The sequence below is a fragment of the Anguilla anguilla genome, chromosome 17 (assembly GCF_013347855.1).
Source record: "Anguilla anguilla isolate fAngAng1 chromosome 17, fAngAng1.pri, whole genome shotgun sequence".
Taxonomy (NCBI): Eukaryota; Metazoa; Chordata; class Actinopteri; order Anguilliformes; family Anguillidae; genus Anguilla; species Anguilla anguilla.
In genome coordinates, this window is record NC_049217.1 from 8,636,131 (window position 1) to 8,654,439 (window position 18,309).

Below are 18,309 nucleotides of genomic sequence, written 5' to 3' on the forward strand. Positions count from 1 at the left end.
GCACGTCTTTTTGCGATCTTGTTATATTTTGTCGTCAATAATAACAAGGAATTATAATTATTGGTCTAATATGAGCATTGTAAAGAGTGTTACATAAATACAGATAAACATATGATACATAGCCTAGACACATTTTTAATTGTATTTTTAAATGCGGTTTAGAACTTTAAAGTAGGCTACTGACTGAAAATATAAATGTCATATGTTTTTTGTTTCGTGGTAGGTTTTAGTCTCTTAGATTTTAGTTTATACATTACTGTGCTAAATATCTTAATGCACTAATGTGGTGAACAAATTACAGCTAAAATGCGCAAGCTACAGCTTTTACTATAGCTTTTATATTAAACAATTCTTCTCTACTCTCATTCAGAGTTCCATGGATTCAGCATTTTACCAATCTGTGTCACTAATTTGAGAGAAAACCATTAGGACTGCAAGTATACACTATTTATTCATTTATTGTTCAACCTTGCTGAACAACTCTTTGACTAAAAATGCCAAGAGCACAAAACAATTGATATATTGAATGAGGGGATGCAGTGAGACCGATGAAGATGGAAAAGAATATGTGTTTAGTTGTATTAAAACTGATGTATGAGCACAATGAGTTGACCAAACTGTCAGTTATCCCTATTAAGAATTTAAATGGTAATGTATTTAGCATTTATAAACAACAGCAAACATAACAAGATGCAGAAAGTTATTGGTCAAGATTCAAACCAGATACCTTCTTGCTGTAAAAGAAACAGTACTAGCCACTGCACCACTGTGCCATCCTGGCTACCCCATGTCCTACAAAATATATGTGCAAAGTCGATAGGCATTTTAAGGCCTGAGGGTTTTTATATTTACCGGTGTATAACAGGGTTAGATCTCAACGGTTGACCAGCCCCCTTTGTTTCTGGGGGAAAAAATCCATTCTTACACCTGCGTAAGAAGAACCAAGTTCCTGCCGTGTGAAAAGGGCTGTATTACAGAGGATCCATAGTGATCCATCTAGTGCATGGATACTCAAATCTGGACCTCAAATCTAAATCTGTCCCTGGTTTTCTTTTCCCCCTGCTAATTAACTGAACAATTAGTGCTACCGATTGGCCAGACCGCATTCACACCTGACTCCCTGGTAAAGGGAAGGTGGAAAACCAGCAGTGCTACTGCTTTTTCCCCACATTGTTGTAGTACGATTGTGCAAGGTTGCAGCAATTTTTTGTAACAACCCCAAAACCATAACTTTCCAAAGTCTATTATCACATTTTAATGGAAGAAAACCTGACAAAGCCATGAGAACAGAACATTCCACAACCTAAAAAAAATAAATAATTAAAATGCTTGGCAAGCCAGGAAGCCACTTCAGAACGGCTCAGTCCAGAGTCACAGCAAGAGCCGAAGAAAGATGCAGTAAGGGTCTGGTTGCCTAAGTCCTGTGACTGTCAACGCCGATTTGGCGACGCAATTCCCTGCTCCCCTGAAACCACGAGGTCCCCAGTACGGTCACTTCTCCTGGAAGTCCGAATCAGACTCGGACTCGCAGCCCTTCTTGCGGTTGCGTTCGGCCATGACGATGGCAGCCATGACGGTGACCAGCACGGTGATGGTGATGACCAGGACGGTGGCGGTTTCGGCCACGCACAGCTGGCTTTCCACCCTGGCCAGCGGCTCCCCGGCCAGCTGGGCGGGCTCGTGGCAGGTGACTTGCTTGTAGTCGTCCACGTGCAGGTGGCGCACGCTCTGCAGCTTGCTGAAGGCGTGGTGCAAGTCGCAGTCGCAGCTCCAGGGGTTGCCGGAGAGACGCAGGTGCGTGCCCGGCGTCTGCAGGTTGTGGAAGGTCTTGAACTTGAGTTGGCCCAGCCGGTTGTCCTCCAGGCCCAGCAAGGACAGGCCGGGCAGGGACACCAGGGCTTCGGTTTCGATCTCAGAGATGCTGTTGTTGCCTAGCAACAGCACTTCCAGGCTCAGCAGCATGGTGAGCCTGCCGTCGTGCAGCGTCGTCAGCTGGTTGCCCTGGAGATAGAGGTGGCGCAGGCGGGTCAGCCCCCACAGGGCGTCCGGCGCCACGGTCCGTAAGCGGTTGTAGCTGAGGTCCAGCTTCTCCAGGCTCTCCAGCTTCTTCAGGCAGGGAGGCTCCAGGTGCTCCAGGACGTTCCTGACCAGCCGGAGTTCCCGCAGAGCACCCAGGCACTCGGAAAAGTCCGGGGGGAGCTGCCGGAGCTTGTTGTCGCTCATGTCAAGCCTCTCCAGGAAGGACAGGTTGCAGAATGCCTGGAACAGCAATGAGAGATGTTCAGATCTCATTACAGCAGTGTTGTATAATGGTTAAAGAACTGCTTGTAACCAAAAGGTCGCAGGTTTGATTCCCAGGTACTGTAGGACACTACCATTGTACCCTCGAGAAACATACTTAACATACACTGCTGCAGTATATATCTCGCTGTATAAATAGATTGTGTAAAAATGCAAAAAGCTGTGATAGTTGTGTCTGCTAAATGCCCGTAATGTACTGTAAAAGGGATAAACCAACAATTACACAGCCCTCATGTCAAACTGTTGTGTCAGTTGTGGCTGTTGCCATAGAGTTACCAAGTCAAATTATAGAAATCATACAAACACTTCTTATACTGTACATCATATTCTCAATATGCCTCCAAAATAGAACTTAGATTTTTTTGGTTTTGCATGATGGTTGAAACGTAACTCCCATAGCTAGTCCAGACCGGTTGGCCATGGCCCCGCATTACCTTGCTCAGTAGGACCTTGAGTCTATTGTTGGACAGAACCAGAACCTTGAGGAACCACAGGTGGTCGAAATCGTTGGCCTCCAGTTTCACCAGGTCGTTGGCCCCGAGATCCAGGAACCAGGTGCCATGGGGCAGGCCTTGGGGCACCTTGTCAAAGCCTTTGGCCCGGCACTTCACCAGGTCTGAGGAATCACAGCAGAGGCAGCCGGGAGGACACCGTTTGGAGCCCACGGCCAGAGAGTGGCCGACGAACAGAAGGGCGAGGACGCTGAGCATCTTTTGAAGAGCACAACCAACCACAGAGGAGGCCTCACATTTCATGTCTCACTCAAAACAGAGGCAGTTGTCGTAAGGGGAGCCCACCTTCCCTGGGAGAAATATTTGCCCTCTGGCACGGATGTCTGCAAAAAGGACGTTACGTGCGCAGTGAGGAACTAAACTTCCTTACAATAGGCTACTGCAGAGTACAGCGACCGGTCATTGTTGAGACACCGTGGGAAGGTTAGTTGTACACCAGGTGGGTCACTGTACAGGAGAGCAGTACTTCCGCGAGGAAATTGTGACGGAATGCCAACGGATCCAGTGATGCCAATGCATTATGTATTTTTTTAAAAAGAGATCAGCGCAATGGGAGCGGCAGGTCTTGGCGTATGTAGCACAGCTCAGTCATACAGGCAGTCACACGCAGTAGCTGCTGAGAGGGGACCAAAGACAGCGACAGCATTAAAACAGTGACAGCATTCATGCAGCAACAGCATTAAAACAGTGACAGTTTTAAAACTGATCATTTTGCAGAAACTGAGCACACTCTGACACACCGCAGGGCTTCTCAATGTTTTAATTTATCCAAAGAAGCTTAGGTACCCTTGCTCCCACAAAACCCGATTTTCTCAGAATTCTAGCTTCTGCCTGTTTGGTACTTTTCTATTTTGGAATTTTTAGAGGATTGTATCCAGCATTGGTGCTGCTTAGAATATCCAATTTTAACTCCCCATATCATTGTACTGATAAAGCAATAACATTGAACAAATAATATAGTAAATCCATGCAGTTATTATTCTCTCGTTCAGTTATTGTTCTGTGCTGAAACAACAGTTCTGCGATGCGTCTGATAAGTAGTGTTTCCCCAAAAGTTTATTCCAAAAAAAAAGAGAAAAAACCTCACACTTGTGTAGAAAGTGTCATTAATAATTGGGCAAAATGACGTTTGCGAGCCAGTAAGACATAGTTTCATCGGCTTTTCTCCCGTTAACTAAAATTATGAAAACAACATTAAAACCTTCAAAGTATATCAACACCATAAATAGCCCGAGACATAGATCATACAGAGCAGAAGAAAATCACAATCATAAAATTCACACTTTGTACAGGCAAACAGAATTAAGACGAGTTTAAGACGAGTTTTAAACCGTGCTGCAGGGCACATGAAACATAGCTAATTAGTTGGCTAATAAGGGACTTTCTACAACACGTAAGCATTTGACATTTAAAACATTTTCACATTTTGTAGGCTACTACTAATAATGTTCGCTGCTCTTTAGATATAGAACGAAAATCAACTTAATGGTTACTTCGCTTAGTTACACAGAAGCCTTTTCGAAGACTTCAGTTTTCATACTTAAAAAAAAAAAAAGAAATAACATTTTTTTTTTTACATAATCGACCCACTCCATTATGCTAATAAATGACAACCGAAAAATATAGGCTACATACAAAACTGCAACATAATACTGGTCAGATTGTTCGACTACCGTGTAGCCTATGTATCTGAATTTGTAAATAGCATTTGCGACATATAGCCTACACATACAGTTCCTGAGTTGTAGAATAAGCGAAAGAGCTGGTTTGAATTGTGCTGGACATATTGGATTTGTCTTAACCTTTTGGAAATTTAATTGGCAGGCTGCGGCTACAAACAGGCTGGCTTTATTGTGATCCAATTTTAAGTAGGTGTCTACCAACCAACATCATTAGCCTAATATAACACGGAGTAAGGTGATTGTAGACCTGCGTTGTCATCATTTTGAGTTTTTACAAAGCCTATTATTTTTCCTATTTTCCGATCTAGGCCAACAAATAAAAATGTGCATCAAATTTACTATGGCATATTAATATGGTTATATTTATAATAACTCCTTACCTTAGGCTACAATGTCCACTGTCGTGTAGACTATTCGGTCTAAAAAACACTGGGATTTATGCCCAGCGAATCAAGGTGCATTCTCCACTCAATTTTATATTTAGCTGTTATCGGTCACAAACAATAAAAGTAGTTTTAATCTAAAAGGACTTAAGAACTGCAATCGCTCTGACACCCAGCCACGCAAGTAATTTAGGTGAAATAAATGCGACGAACGGACATAACTGTGCTTCCTATACAATATAAACCTGACTGGGTGTTTAAGTAATGTTTGGTATTCCACCGTGTTTTATAATCGCACTGCAGCTCAGCTCACTGTTACAGTGTCAACAGACTCAAAGATTTTCATTCACATATGAGTAGGTATACCTACTTACCCTTACAGAACTATCGAAGGGATATGTTTCCAAATGCGCGTTGTAGACAACATAAGACACCACTGTCCGCAGGTTACAGATGTCTTCCGCCGAAAGGTCCCCAGAACACTAAATGGAAAAGTTGTGTTGAGGGGTGGCGAAACAAGAACCCCCCACGGATCTAAATAATAAATGAAATGTCACGTTGATCATTAGATGCAAGGGGTACAATTTCTAAGCTGTGTGTGCTCTTCTTTTGCTACGGTGCTGTGACAATGGAAAATCACCCCCGAGTAAAATACATTATTGATCAGACTGACAATACAACGCGCTGTCCTTCCATCAATGGCACGCAAACAATTAATGTGAATCATATGTTTTGTTCGCAAGCAAAACTGATGTCGAGGAAGCCTGTGCATTGTGTGCAATGGGAATAAGGTGATCGAAGACGCATCAGATGTTCATTATTGCAAGTTGTTCAATATAGGCTACATTAGCGAGTGGGTTTGAAACTAAAATGTTGCAGGTTTGACTTTAGCGCAGGACAACACACGAATCGCTTCTATAAATTCAACTTCACAACTTGACGGTATAGTAGCTATAAATTGCCCTATAAGGTCCGGCACCGCCCACCCCCAATCCCAATATGTACCAACCCTTCCAGGACCGACGCAATTTGTAAATCGCGCGCACTCATTCCGAGCCAATTTAGCAATTTCAAAATCCACTATGCCCTCTGGTGGTTATCTTTTACCGAATTTACAGCGGCAACTCCAAAAAGTCTAAATGTGCAGAATATTAGGAATCTGGTCTGACTTGAGATTTCCTGTTTGCATTTCGAATTCACATACGTGCGCACAAGGCCGGGCTGTTCCATTAACTCACTCAACTATAGGCGATTGGTGACCAACCCGTGTATAAATGGTTCGCTGGCTATCGGTTAGCAGGCTACGTCCCTTCTCTGATAACTAAGCGACCTTTGTGCACTGAAAATGTTATTTTTGTTCTCCTTAGAGCAGACCGATTTTTAGTATGGTTCTGAACCAAATTGTTCCCGTTTTCTACAACATTCGCTCCCAGTGACTCATAATGGACCGATTGTAAACATACAGCACGTCTTTCTTGGAACAACAAAATAAAGTAAGGTATATGGATAACTGGATGAATATACCTCCGAGAATATGTCATGTTCTAAACAGCAACAATCCACAACCTTCTCATAAAAAAAATGTAAGCAGTTGTTTCCATACTGAAGGCGTTATACCCAGATACACAATAGTCTGTTTTGCCTACGGGCAACTTAACTGTTGCTGACATTAAAACTGAATTGTAAAAAGCATCAAATGAAATGCATTGTATGTTCATAGCCAAAGGCTGATAAACATGAGAACAATTTATGATGGGACCACCAAAAGAATGGCAGTTTTCCAGTCGATCTATTTTGCTTATTTTCCACTCCGAGTATATTGCTTTGGTATAAGGTTTGGTACACAGAAAGTGTAAAAATTATTCCTGCTGCATACGCGGGGGGTGATTAGGTAAATTGATCAACAAAGTCTTTTTTATGAAAATGGGGAAGTATTCTTTCGGTTTCTTTCGCTCTTACAAGATTCATGGGTACTGTAGTGCAAACAGCATGCATTTCCAGATGGCTTAGTGTTGGCAATAAGGTGAAATCATAGCAGGCCGCACGTGTTGCGGTTGCCGATGACAGGTGAAAGGTTTATTTTTTATTTTTATTTAAATTATAAACACAGCCAACGTTCCAGATGACTTTTCTGGTAGTGACACTTCAAATATGTAAATCGCAAGGTACGAGACCCGAGTCAAATATGTATTTGTTTTGGATTCAAATACTTTTCTGTGTTTTATTGATCTTGCCTGGTGTAATTGAGCCTGCTAATATGACAAGGCGGCGGGGTTTGCACTTGGAGAGTATTTCATTGGTTCCAATACATCAGCCAAGATCAATAAAGCGTATACAAGTATTTGAATCCAAACTTAATACGTATTTGACCCAGCTCTGCACGCTACGTGGATCATTGGTGTTGGCAACCCATCAAATGACATGATGAAAAAAAAATTTTATACAGACTATATACTCGTTTTTTTATTTTTTATTTTCATGTTATTTAAAAAATAAAAAAAAAACATTGGGAAAGTAACCGACAGCAGTCTTGTTCTCATACCTCGGCTGCTGGAATATAACGTGGTAGCTTCTATTACATATTACTTAAACCCACTGGCCAAGCCTCGATTAGGCTACAGGTTCAAACATAAATATCTTTATGTTAAGTACATTTTCTCCGCCAAAAAAAAGGATACCAGAGTGTCCTATTGGACTTTATACAGAAATGAGATTCATATCCAGAATAATCCGGAACAGACATGAAGATTTGTTGTTTTTCTGTGTTTAAACAGGAATGCAATCGAGTGAGTGGAAACAATTCACATGCCTGGTGTACCGGTGATGAAGCTGTGCATTTAAGAGCAGAAAAACAAAAACGACACTAAAATGTATTGATTAATACTTCAGTAAAAAATGGTCCCGTCACATAAGAGGTATTTGCAATGAAGAATTAAGGACCGTTTGAAGGGAAGAAAAGGTATCACACGGTCAGGTTCTGTGGTCATTGTTCCCAACCCATTCGATCACCGCTTCACTTGGCCATATGCCTCGTTGCCTTGGGACATCACAGAAGGAGCACACAGTAGGCTTTGCGTACTACTTAACGTAAACCAAAGCCTCACCAAGAATGGCAAGTAAGTTACTCCCCACTCCTCAGTCAATGGTAATGCAACAAGAGGTTTTTGGCAGAGATTCAAATAAATCCAACACATTTTCTTCAAAGGGGACAAAATGAAAGATCAAGCATTATAATTACACAATCAAAAGAAAAAAATGCCATAAGAGATGTCCGTCAAAAGGACTTCACCCAGAGCAAGGTGCAATTCCCCTACATTTCTTACACCTTCCTATAGGAAGAAGTCCCAGGCCATCAGCAATAATTCTTGTCATTTTCCTTTTAAAGTGCAATTTCATGATGTCTCATCTCTCTCTCCCTTGCACACTGTAACATTGGCATCCTTTTCACTGAGTGTTCTAAAAAAATAACCTTTCGCATTCCAAAAAGCTTTTAAAATTACAGTATTACAGTCAGAAATTGTTTTGTTACTTTTATTTTAGAAAATGTCCTCCGAATGCATGGTGGTGTTTTCAAGTCACATTTCATTTCAAAATATGGGCAGAGATGGAACATGGATACAGCAAAGAGGATAAGCAAGGTGAAATAAAAACTAACAGCGCTTTCTGACTACTCTACCTCTCCCTTCGTGAAGAAATGGAAGACAGAAAAGAGCAGTTAAAGAAGGGGGCGTGGTGGGGGGGGCTGAAAGTTCAAGCAATTTTGTTTTATTTGGGGGGGAGGGGGGTAGGTGGGTTGGAGATCACAGAAAGGGTCGTCTCTCCACCCCCCCCTCCTTAAATTACCTTAAAAAAAAAAAAAAAGTCTAATCTGGAGAGTTTTTACCTTTTCCCTCTTATTTTCATGAATGGTATTTTCTTATGTTTTTTTTTTTCTTTTCTTTTTTTCTTTTCGGTCACCTGGACCCATGAGGCTCCTGGCCCTCCTCGTGGCCTTGGGCGGGGAGGAAGAGGAGCGCCGAGCCTCGTCTGGCGGCGGGAACGTGCCGCCGCCTTCGCCGCGGTCTCCTCCGAGCCAGGCCCGGCCGCTGGCTCACGAAGACAGAGCCGACTCGGTCTGTGTCTGCGGCGCCTGCGACCGCGGCGGCGCCGGCGCCGGCTTCTGGCCCTCCGCGTCTCTGAAGTGTTTCTCCACCTGTGCGGGGAGACAGCGGCCCACGGCGTGACCAACGGGACGAGAACCGCTGCGCGATAGGCAGGGGGGTGAAAGGCACTGTGCTAAGGCTAGTAGATAAATAAGCATCCCTTTATTTAAATCAGCGTTTGAAAAAAAATAATCACATTTTTAAAATAAGCATTCAAATTTGACACCCAAAAAGGGTTTTAATCAATGAAACGACACCATACCACTAACTAAAATAAATAAATAAATAAATACCATTGTATGCGTTTTCAAAACTACACAAGTTAAAACCAAACGGTCGTTAGAGTAACAGAGAGGAGAAAAGAGTGCTTGCTCCAGAAAGGCGGGGGTGTGGGGGGGGGGGGGGGGGTCGGGTACTCACTATTTTCCGTACGTGGCTTAAAGCGCTTCCCTCTTTGCCCTTGCAGTTCTCCACCTGGTATGGCGGCGCGATAACGACGTCGTCCATCACAATTATGTTCTTCTCCTGCCATTTACAGTCTTTGATGCTGCAAGGAAAGGAAGACAGCGGCCCCCCCCGCCACATGCCGCAGGTGAGCACCGCGCCAACGTCTGCGCGCAGGAAACCGGGGAGAACACCGCTACCCATTACCGCCAAGCTGCCCCGCACCACGCACACACAACCAGCCAAATGCGCCCATGGGACAGGGTGGCTTCACGGAGGCCAAAATAAGACACACCCACACGCGCACTGACGTGACCCAATCTGCTGCGAAGGGAAAATGATTTTCACTGGCTCACACAAGTCAGCGATTCCATTGGCTGTGGCTCCACCCATTATGGGAGGCCTTGAAACCTCTTCACCCTCCCCAAAACCAGTAAATAGAGGAACAGCCCATGTGTCAAGCAGCCCCCCCCCCGCCCCACTCATTGTTTTTTTTTTTTTTTTTTTTTTTAAAAACAACACCAACGTCACTCACACACAGCAGGCAGCGCGCGTGTGCAGCAGAGGGGAAGGTGACTCACGTTTTATGTATCGTCTGGAAAAGCTGCTGGCCCTCCACAGACACTCCTGCGCTAATTGCATATGCTTGGGACAGTTTGTCCTCCTTCTCTGATCGTGCTCGATTGGCAAGCTGTGGAAAAGGCGCAGGTTTATGTATTTCCAATGGCTCACATTTCTAGCACAGTGAACAAAACAAGTAAATAAACAACCCACATAATAAACAAATTTTTAAAAATTATAATAAATTTGTTATAGAAACAGTCTATTCTCCCAATTTGAAGGGGGGAATTTAACGGTGTAAAAGCACACCAGTGTTTGGTTGGACATACCAATGACCGTTCACCCCAGTGAAAGCCTAAAAATATCTGGTTGTCATTTGTATACCTGCCCAGGGACAACAGATGTAAATTAGCTGCTAGCTAACTCTGGTGCAATTACCTTTTAATTGTGCACTGTTCCTGTAAAAATAAATAAAAATAAATAAATCTGCACGGTGAGTGCCCAGTGCCAAAAGGTTACCCTCTCATAGGTACATCTAAATATTCTTGATCAGGGGTGCACAACAAGGGCCGATCCATTTCAGGATTTTGTGACAATTTCTGCTCTTGATTATTTAATTAGCTCAGTCATATCCAAAACTACCAAGGATCAGGAAGCAATAGCACTAAGTGTAAAAACTCAAGCTACACTTTCAGTTGACAGGAAGAAAGGAATCTTTTATTGTTGAAAGTTAGTTTCAACCCTTTGTTTTTTTGGAACGTTTTTCCCAAATTCTAAGTCAGTGTTCTAGAACTCTCAGTTACCAGTAGTGATTGTAACATCAACATTAGAATGTTCAGTTAATAACATTCTAATCACATATTTGTGACCTAACACCTGAAAGGGATAAGGATGCCATACTGGGATAATGAGTGAGGTCAGAACCAGGACCGAATGGGCATGGCCCGTTCCCTTGGGCCCTATTCTGAGTAAACCTGCAGAGGGGACCGATGAGTGTGGAAGTGAGAGCAGCTCACCTTGTTAACATTCAGTGACGCTAGAGGAGGCGGAGTTTCAGTGCGATCATTAATTATGTCCACTTCTGAAACGTAGGCTAGATTAATCAGGACGACGTCGTTGAGGTTGGGCTTCCCACTGGATGGGGGGCATTCTGAGGAAGGGACCGGTCAAGGCAAGTAGCAGACTGCGTGGGAAAAATGCGGCCAGACCTGTTGCGTGTGGCCAGGGGACTGGGCCATCAGGCAGGCTGGCTCAAACAGTGGAGACAATACAGCTGCATCTCTGTCATAACAGCAACAATTAATAATGCCTAACATAAGCATGTGGAAAGGCTAGAGCAGGGGTTCTCATACTGTGGTCCCATACTTCCACCAAAAAGAAAGAATAATTTCCCCAGTGAGGAATTTTGTTTACGCTTCAGAAACCTTGTCAGGCTCATGCACCTGATAACATTTTGATAATTATACTTTTTCCAATATGTATACTGTAATAAATGGCTGCACAGATACAGACACACACACCTCAATGACATCATCACATTTCAGACAGGTTCCCGTGTATACAGTTGTAAAATAACCACTGCACCACAGCCTGAAGTGGCCTCCGGATAAAAACGGCCCAACATTAACCCCCCCATTTTAAAGGCGAGGTGTGGCGTCCACAACCACACTGCGGCCATTTCCAGGCACCTTGGGGTGAATAAAGTTCAGGAACCGCAGGAGCAAATTCCGTATAAGGAATGGAAATCCTGCAGGCAAGTTCATGTTGCACTGCCATTTGCCACAGCCAGCCTGTTCTCCGGTTCTTTAAAATGAGCTCTCATGTTCCCAGCCACAGGGGTCCTTTGTGCATACTTCCTTGGAAGTGGAAGACATTGTGTAGGTGCAATCAAAGGTTAACAGTCTCCTGAACTTCCCCTCCATGCGCACACAGGAGGCTCGCTATTGTGTCCCTCGTAGCCCACTTTCTATCAAGTTCTGCGTCGGCTGACCTCAAAGCTTAGGGAACATGCTCATCTGTAGCCAAGGAAACCATTCAGGGGTTATTTGTGGCCAACTGAGCAAAGTATTGCAACACAGCTTGCCTTTGAAGGAACAAAAACATTTTTAAAAATTCCACGGAGGAAGCATTCCACCGAGGCGGAAAGCAAAAAAAAAGGACTTTCTGGCTTCAAAGCAGAGGTGAAACAGAGCCCCCCACACAGAGGCTACAGTTAAACATGTAGGACTGTCTGAAAAGCAGGGCGTGCAAGGCAGATGTGGCCTGCAAAACCCAGGAAGAGAGATGGACACAGACAGAGGGAGGGAGGGACAGGGAGAGGAGAGAGAGAGAGAGAGAGAGACCGCTGTAAGTTTGGAACCATGGTCCTCACTGTCCGCAGACCAGAGGTACGATTAGCTCAGCCAGCCGAGCCCCAGGAAGTGACATCACCCACCAACAGCAGATGTTCACGTGCAGGGGTCAACGCTAAAGGTATCTTCTGACACAACTGCCCCACAGCTGCCAAGTCTACCTGGCCTACTTGACTGTATAAAGCAAAGTTTACCTGCATGAAAACAAAAGGCCTCCGCACTAACACTCATTTCTGTAACAACACTCAGTGTAATAACACTCAGATTAATTTTAGATTACGCACTAGACCTTGGAAGTGAATCCAACACAATCCAAAACAATAAATATCTGTGTAAATAGCAGTGAGATGGTGACAGATGGCTAGCTATACCCCAGCTCTGAGAGTGCCTGTGTCACCGCGACGGCTGAAGGAGAATAAACCGCGAATTCTACGCTGGCGCTATGCTTGCCATTACAGCAGAGACCAGTGTGACCCCCGCCTTTGAACCTTTTTTCATCCTTCTTACACCCAACCAACCAATCAGAATCGAAATAACCCAAATTATGAATTGGCCCTAAATCGCCATTTGGCCGATCAGCTCCGTTGTTTTACTCGTCCTTGGCAAGCGAGTAAATGTTATGGTTCAACCCTAATGTGCTGGATGACGTCTGAACAGCTCCGCTGGCTAGTATGCAACACCTGATAAATTAAGCAAATCGTTTTCCAATTGTTTTGCAACAAAAATAGCCTCTTGTGCAAACCTTTCACATGACCATGAGTGCACCAGTGACCTTGACTGACCTTTAAACCAATACTAGCAGCAGGTGTAAATATTTTGCCATTATAATCACTTGGAGATGTCTTCCACCTCAGTATCAGGATTTTGCAGACAACCGAGCTCACAGAGGACAGTACACACACAATGAGGCCCAAGCAGGAGGCACTGCTGTCAAAGTAATTACACAGAACTAGGAGTATTCCAGCATGTACTACCTGGGGAAATTAGACATTTTCCAGAGCATATCTGTCCCAATGTCAAACAAAATATGACACAAACCAAGTACAGTAAGAATCAGAGCAGCTAAATGAACACGGATTTCATATTTCGTAATATTACTCAATGTCATTTATTAATTCAGTGAAATTCCTTCACTACTTGAATGCTATTCAGTGAACAAGCATACATTCATTTTGAGTGGATATTCTCGACCATGCTATTGAATGAAACTGTCCCAGCCTCTGCTGCATGAAATTTACTGTATTCCTGGGTGAGGAAAATGACCGTTTGTGGATTAAAGTTCATATTACTCCACTGTACCGCTTAACTTGACAACGGGTGACACCACACACAGACACAAATGAGTGTCTCACACGCAATGACTCAGTGTCTCACTCTCTCACACACACAAGTCTCCCTCACACACACGCACGCACACATGCATGTCTCACACTCACAAATACATACACAGGCGTGTCTCTCACACACGCCTGAAGTCATTTAAGGGTGATACAAGGACAGCATATTCTGCTGTTTTGCTAGTGCAAAACTGAATTTAAACACCAGCAGCTGCTGGAAAAATGGGGGAAACCCAAACTGTGCAGCGCCGAAAATGTTTATACAAGTCATGGTATGACACGTGTTACTCTACAGTAAAGATGTGCCATGTGTCAAATTTGCATTTGTTTCATAGAATTTAGTTTCCACTACTCTATACTGTAGCTGCATTTTACTCATCACTTTCAATGAATTCTTTTGAACTCAAGGCACAATACATATCTTGCTGTTAGCTGGTAAAATTAAGCTTTTTAGATAAAAATGTTGGGGTGAGTACTATGGTGTCGAGTTAAAATGTTGGGGTGAGTACTATGGTGTCGAGTTAAAATGTTGGAGTGAGTACTCTGGTGTTGCAAATGAACAGAAGCGGAATCTAAACTTTCCTTCTCAAAGAGAAATACCACTTTGATGACAGAGTAACTCAGGAAACACACAACTACTGGATTTCATCCAGTAACACAGCTGTCACATGGAGATCAAAGTCAAAATAAAGACTACAGGCCAAAAACAAATCGCAAAAAAAAATGATAAATTACTTCAGGATACAAAAGACAAACACAGAAAACAGGCATCCTTCTCCAAACAATGCATGGTCCAGGAAGTTCCAATAGGGACCTGGTGGAATGTGCCAGAATCGCTAACACTACCATGTTCAATGTCATGAGTTCATTTCAAAACACTCCGTAGTTGCAATTCCCCTGCTTTTCAATACGAGTAGAGTGCTAAATATATGATCATGTTACAATGAATATTACAAAACAACGTCACAAATAGTTCATTTTAATACTGCCATTTAATCCCATCACCTCCCTCAGCTTGTACATTAAGGATGTGACCTCATAAAAACTACCGATTATGAAGAGCTTTGGACCTTGGTAAATGGATTTCCCCACCTTCACCTAACAAACTGAATCAGGTCCTCTAAATCGTATTACCAGCTCCACTGCTCCCCCCCCCCCCCCCCCCAATTCCCTCAAGAGAAACCGAGGGGGCACACAAACCGTGCGAAAAACGAGAACGTACCCTCTCATAAAATATCACACGCCGTTCCCAGGACTTGCGCTGCATGATGGGTTTGTTCCATCCGTAATCAAACTCTGAAGCTTGCCATGATATTGTTTTAATTAGACATTTGTAATGTCCTGAATGATTGTTTAGCCTCAAGGCCATATTACGCTTGCCATGCAGAAAAAATGGCCTATATTCACACATCTCAGTCTTCAAAACCTGTCAAATGAACCAATTATTTCATTTTCTTGTACTAAATGACAAATAATTCCTTTAACCCTTTGTACTTTCTATTTTTACTTCAGTTATAGACAGACAGATGTAATCAGTAGGGCTCTAATGACTGAAATGAGGAAAACTTGAAGGTGAAAGTAAACCATTCGTCAAGAATTAAAAGTCTGATAACCGAACAAATTACAATAAGGACTGGATAAAAAGCCAGAATTAAACATGTTTTCAACAACCTCAATTGCTCAAGACAGGTGATGTGACCAAACCTAGCAAACACAACAGGGTGAGAAATTAACAGCAGTCAAATACTAGCAAATTTTATCTGTGGCTGGTAAGTTTGTCTACTCTAGCAGCCACTTTGGCAGGTAACCACCCATCACTTGGCTAGATATTTATAATAGAACAGGACCTCCATCTGGTAAAACGGTGAAATTTGCTGGTGAAATCTTGGAGTGCAACAGCCACTGAGGCCACGGGTCAAAAATATTCCAGCCCTGATATACAGTCAGTCAGTCCCACTTTGGGAAGCACTGGGTTAAAACAATAAGGATCTCTCTCACTCATTCCCTCACACCCCTCACCCCCACCCCCTGCTCTGTGTGTGCACAGGTGGATGCTGTGGCGTGACAACGAACAGCCTGCCTCTCACCCTATAGGAAGTTAATGAGCCACCAGGGGAGGGGGGACCCAGGGATGCACAGTTCACATCTCTGTCCAAGTCACACTATTCTCACCCAGCCAAGAAAAAGCCATGCTTTCACAATGACTGCTGAGCTACACTGCCAATTAAGAGAACGACCGAATGGGCATCAGAGAATGAAACGGAGGTCAAAACATTATCTGTAAATCGCAACAAACTTTGCCCAACCACCCTAGTATCACCGTGCTGCAGCAAGATGCATAACTGTAATGTCTAGTCACAAAGCATGTAGTTTTGTTGCTACAAAGCAGTCAACACTAATTCACATCCATTTGCTGATATAGCCCTTATAATTTGAATAAAACAAGTTAAGTCCAGTTAGAAGCACTGGCTTCAAAATACAGCCTGCAAATCTGTAGCATCAAACCTAAAAAAAAATTAGTTCTGGGAGCAAAACGTTCCTATGAAACATTTATTGGAAGAGGGAATAGAACTCGAGAAATGTAGAAATGTCTGCATTTAAAGCACCAAGCAACAAGTACGCGATGGCACAAACCTCCCATAATCAGGCAACAGTACAAGAGCTATTCCCTGAGAATACTTATTAGAAGCTAACATTGTCCTTCCTTGACACACTTCCTCCACCATGCTGGGTTCCCAGCACCCATTGCAAATCCATGTCAAACAGTCAGATTGAAACTGAAACAGTCACAAAAAGCAACACATGGGACACGAGATCGTAAGTTTGTGCCCGGCGAGATGCCATTAAGACGTTTCTTACGATTTTAAATTATACCAATATTACACCAAGCACCAATCTGCAGTAACAGAAGGTCACCTCCGCTAGTTCACATAGCCAACTCGTTTAGAAATGCTGCTAGCTCGCCAGTCCAGTGTCTTACTCTCTCACACACATAGTCCACATAGTATAATTTACTTCTCATAACACTTCTTATTGATTTCCCGTGTTAACCGAACCTATTATTTTCAGCGAAAGCAATAACGTACATCGTGTAAATACAACAATGTAACGTCAGCAAAATTATATTGTTGTAGACTAACCAAGTTAACGTTTGAACTAATACATGTTACTTACACGGATCCATACATTAGCATTCGCTTGGAGAAACACCGCCAGCTAAAACTGACCAGGCCTGCATTCTAAAAACCATTTCACCCAGCCCAAACAATTGCATATAATTTCATTGCAAAGTAACGCGTGGCTACAGTGCTAACGTCAACTCGCTAGCAATAGCCGGCTATCAAACTAGAGGCATATCGTAATCCAATTAGCCAAATTAGCTAGCAGAAGTCAAGCGGGGGGAATGGGACATTTCCCCATTCAACTAAACACGATGATAGCCAATTAGCAAGTTATCCAACAAACAGAAGTCCAAGGGAACAGCTTTCAACCCATCCGTTTCTGTTGCCAGCAATGAGCTAGCGGGAGCTACCTAAAAACGCTGTAACTTAACGCTAGTCTACCTAAAATCTGAACACATAACTCTACCGGGGATCTCATTCACTCCGAATCCGCTCATACCGCGTGTTAACTAGCTATATTCCAGACAGTCATACAACATGAAGCCACAACACCCCATACGGACTTGCAAGATAGTGATTTACCCTGCCCAGGAATGAGCAACTGCCAACAGGGGCCACAATAGCTGATTAGCAAAGTAGCCATATAGCTAACGTTAGTTCTCCAAGTACTACAAGTCACATGAGCTACAGCTAACTAGACACAAGCACATCGCTAGCCAGTGGTGAATATGCGCTAACCGGAATGCTTTAATCATCCACATAACGTGCTAGCCACTCCAAATTGACAGTGTTAACCCACAGCAACGTTAGGTCCAAACGAATCGACTAAATCCACCGACCTAGCGTGGTTAGCATGCAGGATGGGGACATAGGCTGGCAGTCTCTCGTTACGCTTGCGCGGATCACTATTTAGCTAGCAAAAGTAGCCAGTTACCCCCCAGGCCCCTCGCAGCCAAAGACATTACTGATTGAGCGTGACTCTGAAAGAGAGAAAGGATACTCAAAGTCAACATCTTGGACGGGTAGTCAAAAGCCACGACCTCTCCTTGCAGACGCTGCCCCAAGCAGGTGAGGCAGGAGACATGGCTCCCGACGCTGAAATACTCCCCCGGTCCAGGAGCCGCCATCTTCTCCGCCAGGAAACCGGAGCGCCAGCTTTACGTGAACATACGCGTTAACGTCACAGGGACAAGAATTGGGCGTGTCCACGGGCTTCCACTACGATTTGAGGTCTTGCGTGGATACCACGCAGTTCTGTGGTGTGTACTAGGGATTATTGCTGCATTTTATTTTACCAGACACCAGTATTTCTGGATTTTTTTTTCAAGTACTTTGGCAGTAGTTTAATTCAGGAAAGAGACCCCATTTATTAGCGACAGGGAGCTACATGATTATGTGAATTAAGATGTGGTGTTATCAGAGGGGGAAATCCCCCCCCCCCCCCCCAAAGTTAATACACTTAAAATTTAACACA

The 18,309-nt window shown here is 43.5% G+C and overlaps 2 protein-coding genes across 4 annotated transcripts; both read right to left on the reverse strand.

Annotated features, from left to right (window-relative positions):
• Positions 1 to 1,240: 1,240 nt before the first annotated feature.
• On the reverse strand, positions 1,241 to 7,112 carry LOC118216719 (slit homolog 2 protein-like). Of its 3 annotated transcripts, none has more exons than XM_035398149.1 (3): positions 5,253 to 7,112; positions 2,736 to 3,426; positions 1,241 to 2,259 (listed from the first exon to the last, which is right to left on the reverse strand). In XM_035398149.1, the coding sequence occupies exons 2-3, from the start codon at positions 3,054 to 3,056 to the stop codon at positions 1,492 to 1,494; spliced, it is 1,089 nt and encodes a 362-aa protein (XP_035254040.1). In that variant the 5' UTR covers positions 3,057 to 3,426; positions 5,253 to 7,112; the 3' UTR covers positions 1,241 to 1,491. The 3 variants fall into 3 exon arrangements, with proteins under 3 accessions (XP_035254040.1, XP_035254038.1, XP_035254039.1); XM_035398147.1 differs by having other exon boundaries at positions 2,736 to 3,429; XM_035398148.1 differs by having other exon boundaries at positions 2,736 to 3,429; positions 4,876 to 7,112.
• A 221-nt stretch (positions 7,113 to 7,333) lies between these two features.
• Positions 7,334 to 18,003, reverse strand: LOC118216720 (protein LSM12 homolog A-like). Its single transcript, XM_035398150.1, has 5 exons — positions 17,836 to 18,003; positions 11,042 to 11,175; positions 10,046 to 10,155; positions 9,441 to 9,567; positions 7,334 to 9,070 (listed from the first exon to the last, which is right to left on the reverse strand). Exons 1-5 carry the CDS (start codon positions 17,960 to 17,962, stop codon positions 8,969 to 8,971), a joined length of 600 nt encoding a protein of 199 aa, XP_035254041.1. The 5' UTR covers positions 17,963 to 18,003; the 3' UTR covers positions 7,334 to 8,968.
• Positions 18,004 to 18,309: the final 306 nt, after the last annotated feature.

What these genes read in the sequence shown, in the direction of transcription:
- LOC118216719 (XM_035398149.1), bottom strand. Translation starts at nt 3,056, where the DNA reads ATGAAATGTGAGGCCTCCTCTGTGGTTGGTTGTGCTCTTCAAAAGATG. An exon ending in TCAAGGTCCTACTGAGCAAG is followed by an intron (nt 2,260 to 2,735) that starts GTAATGCGGGGC and finishes TTGCTGTTCCAG; the next exon opens with GCATTCTGCAACCTGTCCTT.
- LOC118216720 (XM_035398150.1), bottom strand. Translation starts at nt 17,962, where the DNA reads ATGGCGGCTCCTGGACCGGGGGAGTATTTCAGCGTCGGGAGCCATGTC. An exon ending in GTCCAAGATGTTGACTTTGA is followed by an intron (nt 11,176 to 17,835) that starts GTATCCTTTCTC and finishes TCCCTTCCTCAG; the next exon opens with AATGCCCCCCATCCAGTGGG. An exon ending in CGTCACTGAATGTTAACAAG is followed by an intron (nt 10,156 to 11,041) that starts GTGAGCTGCTCT and finishes CCTTTTCCACAG; the next exon opens with CTTGCCAATCGAGCACGATC.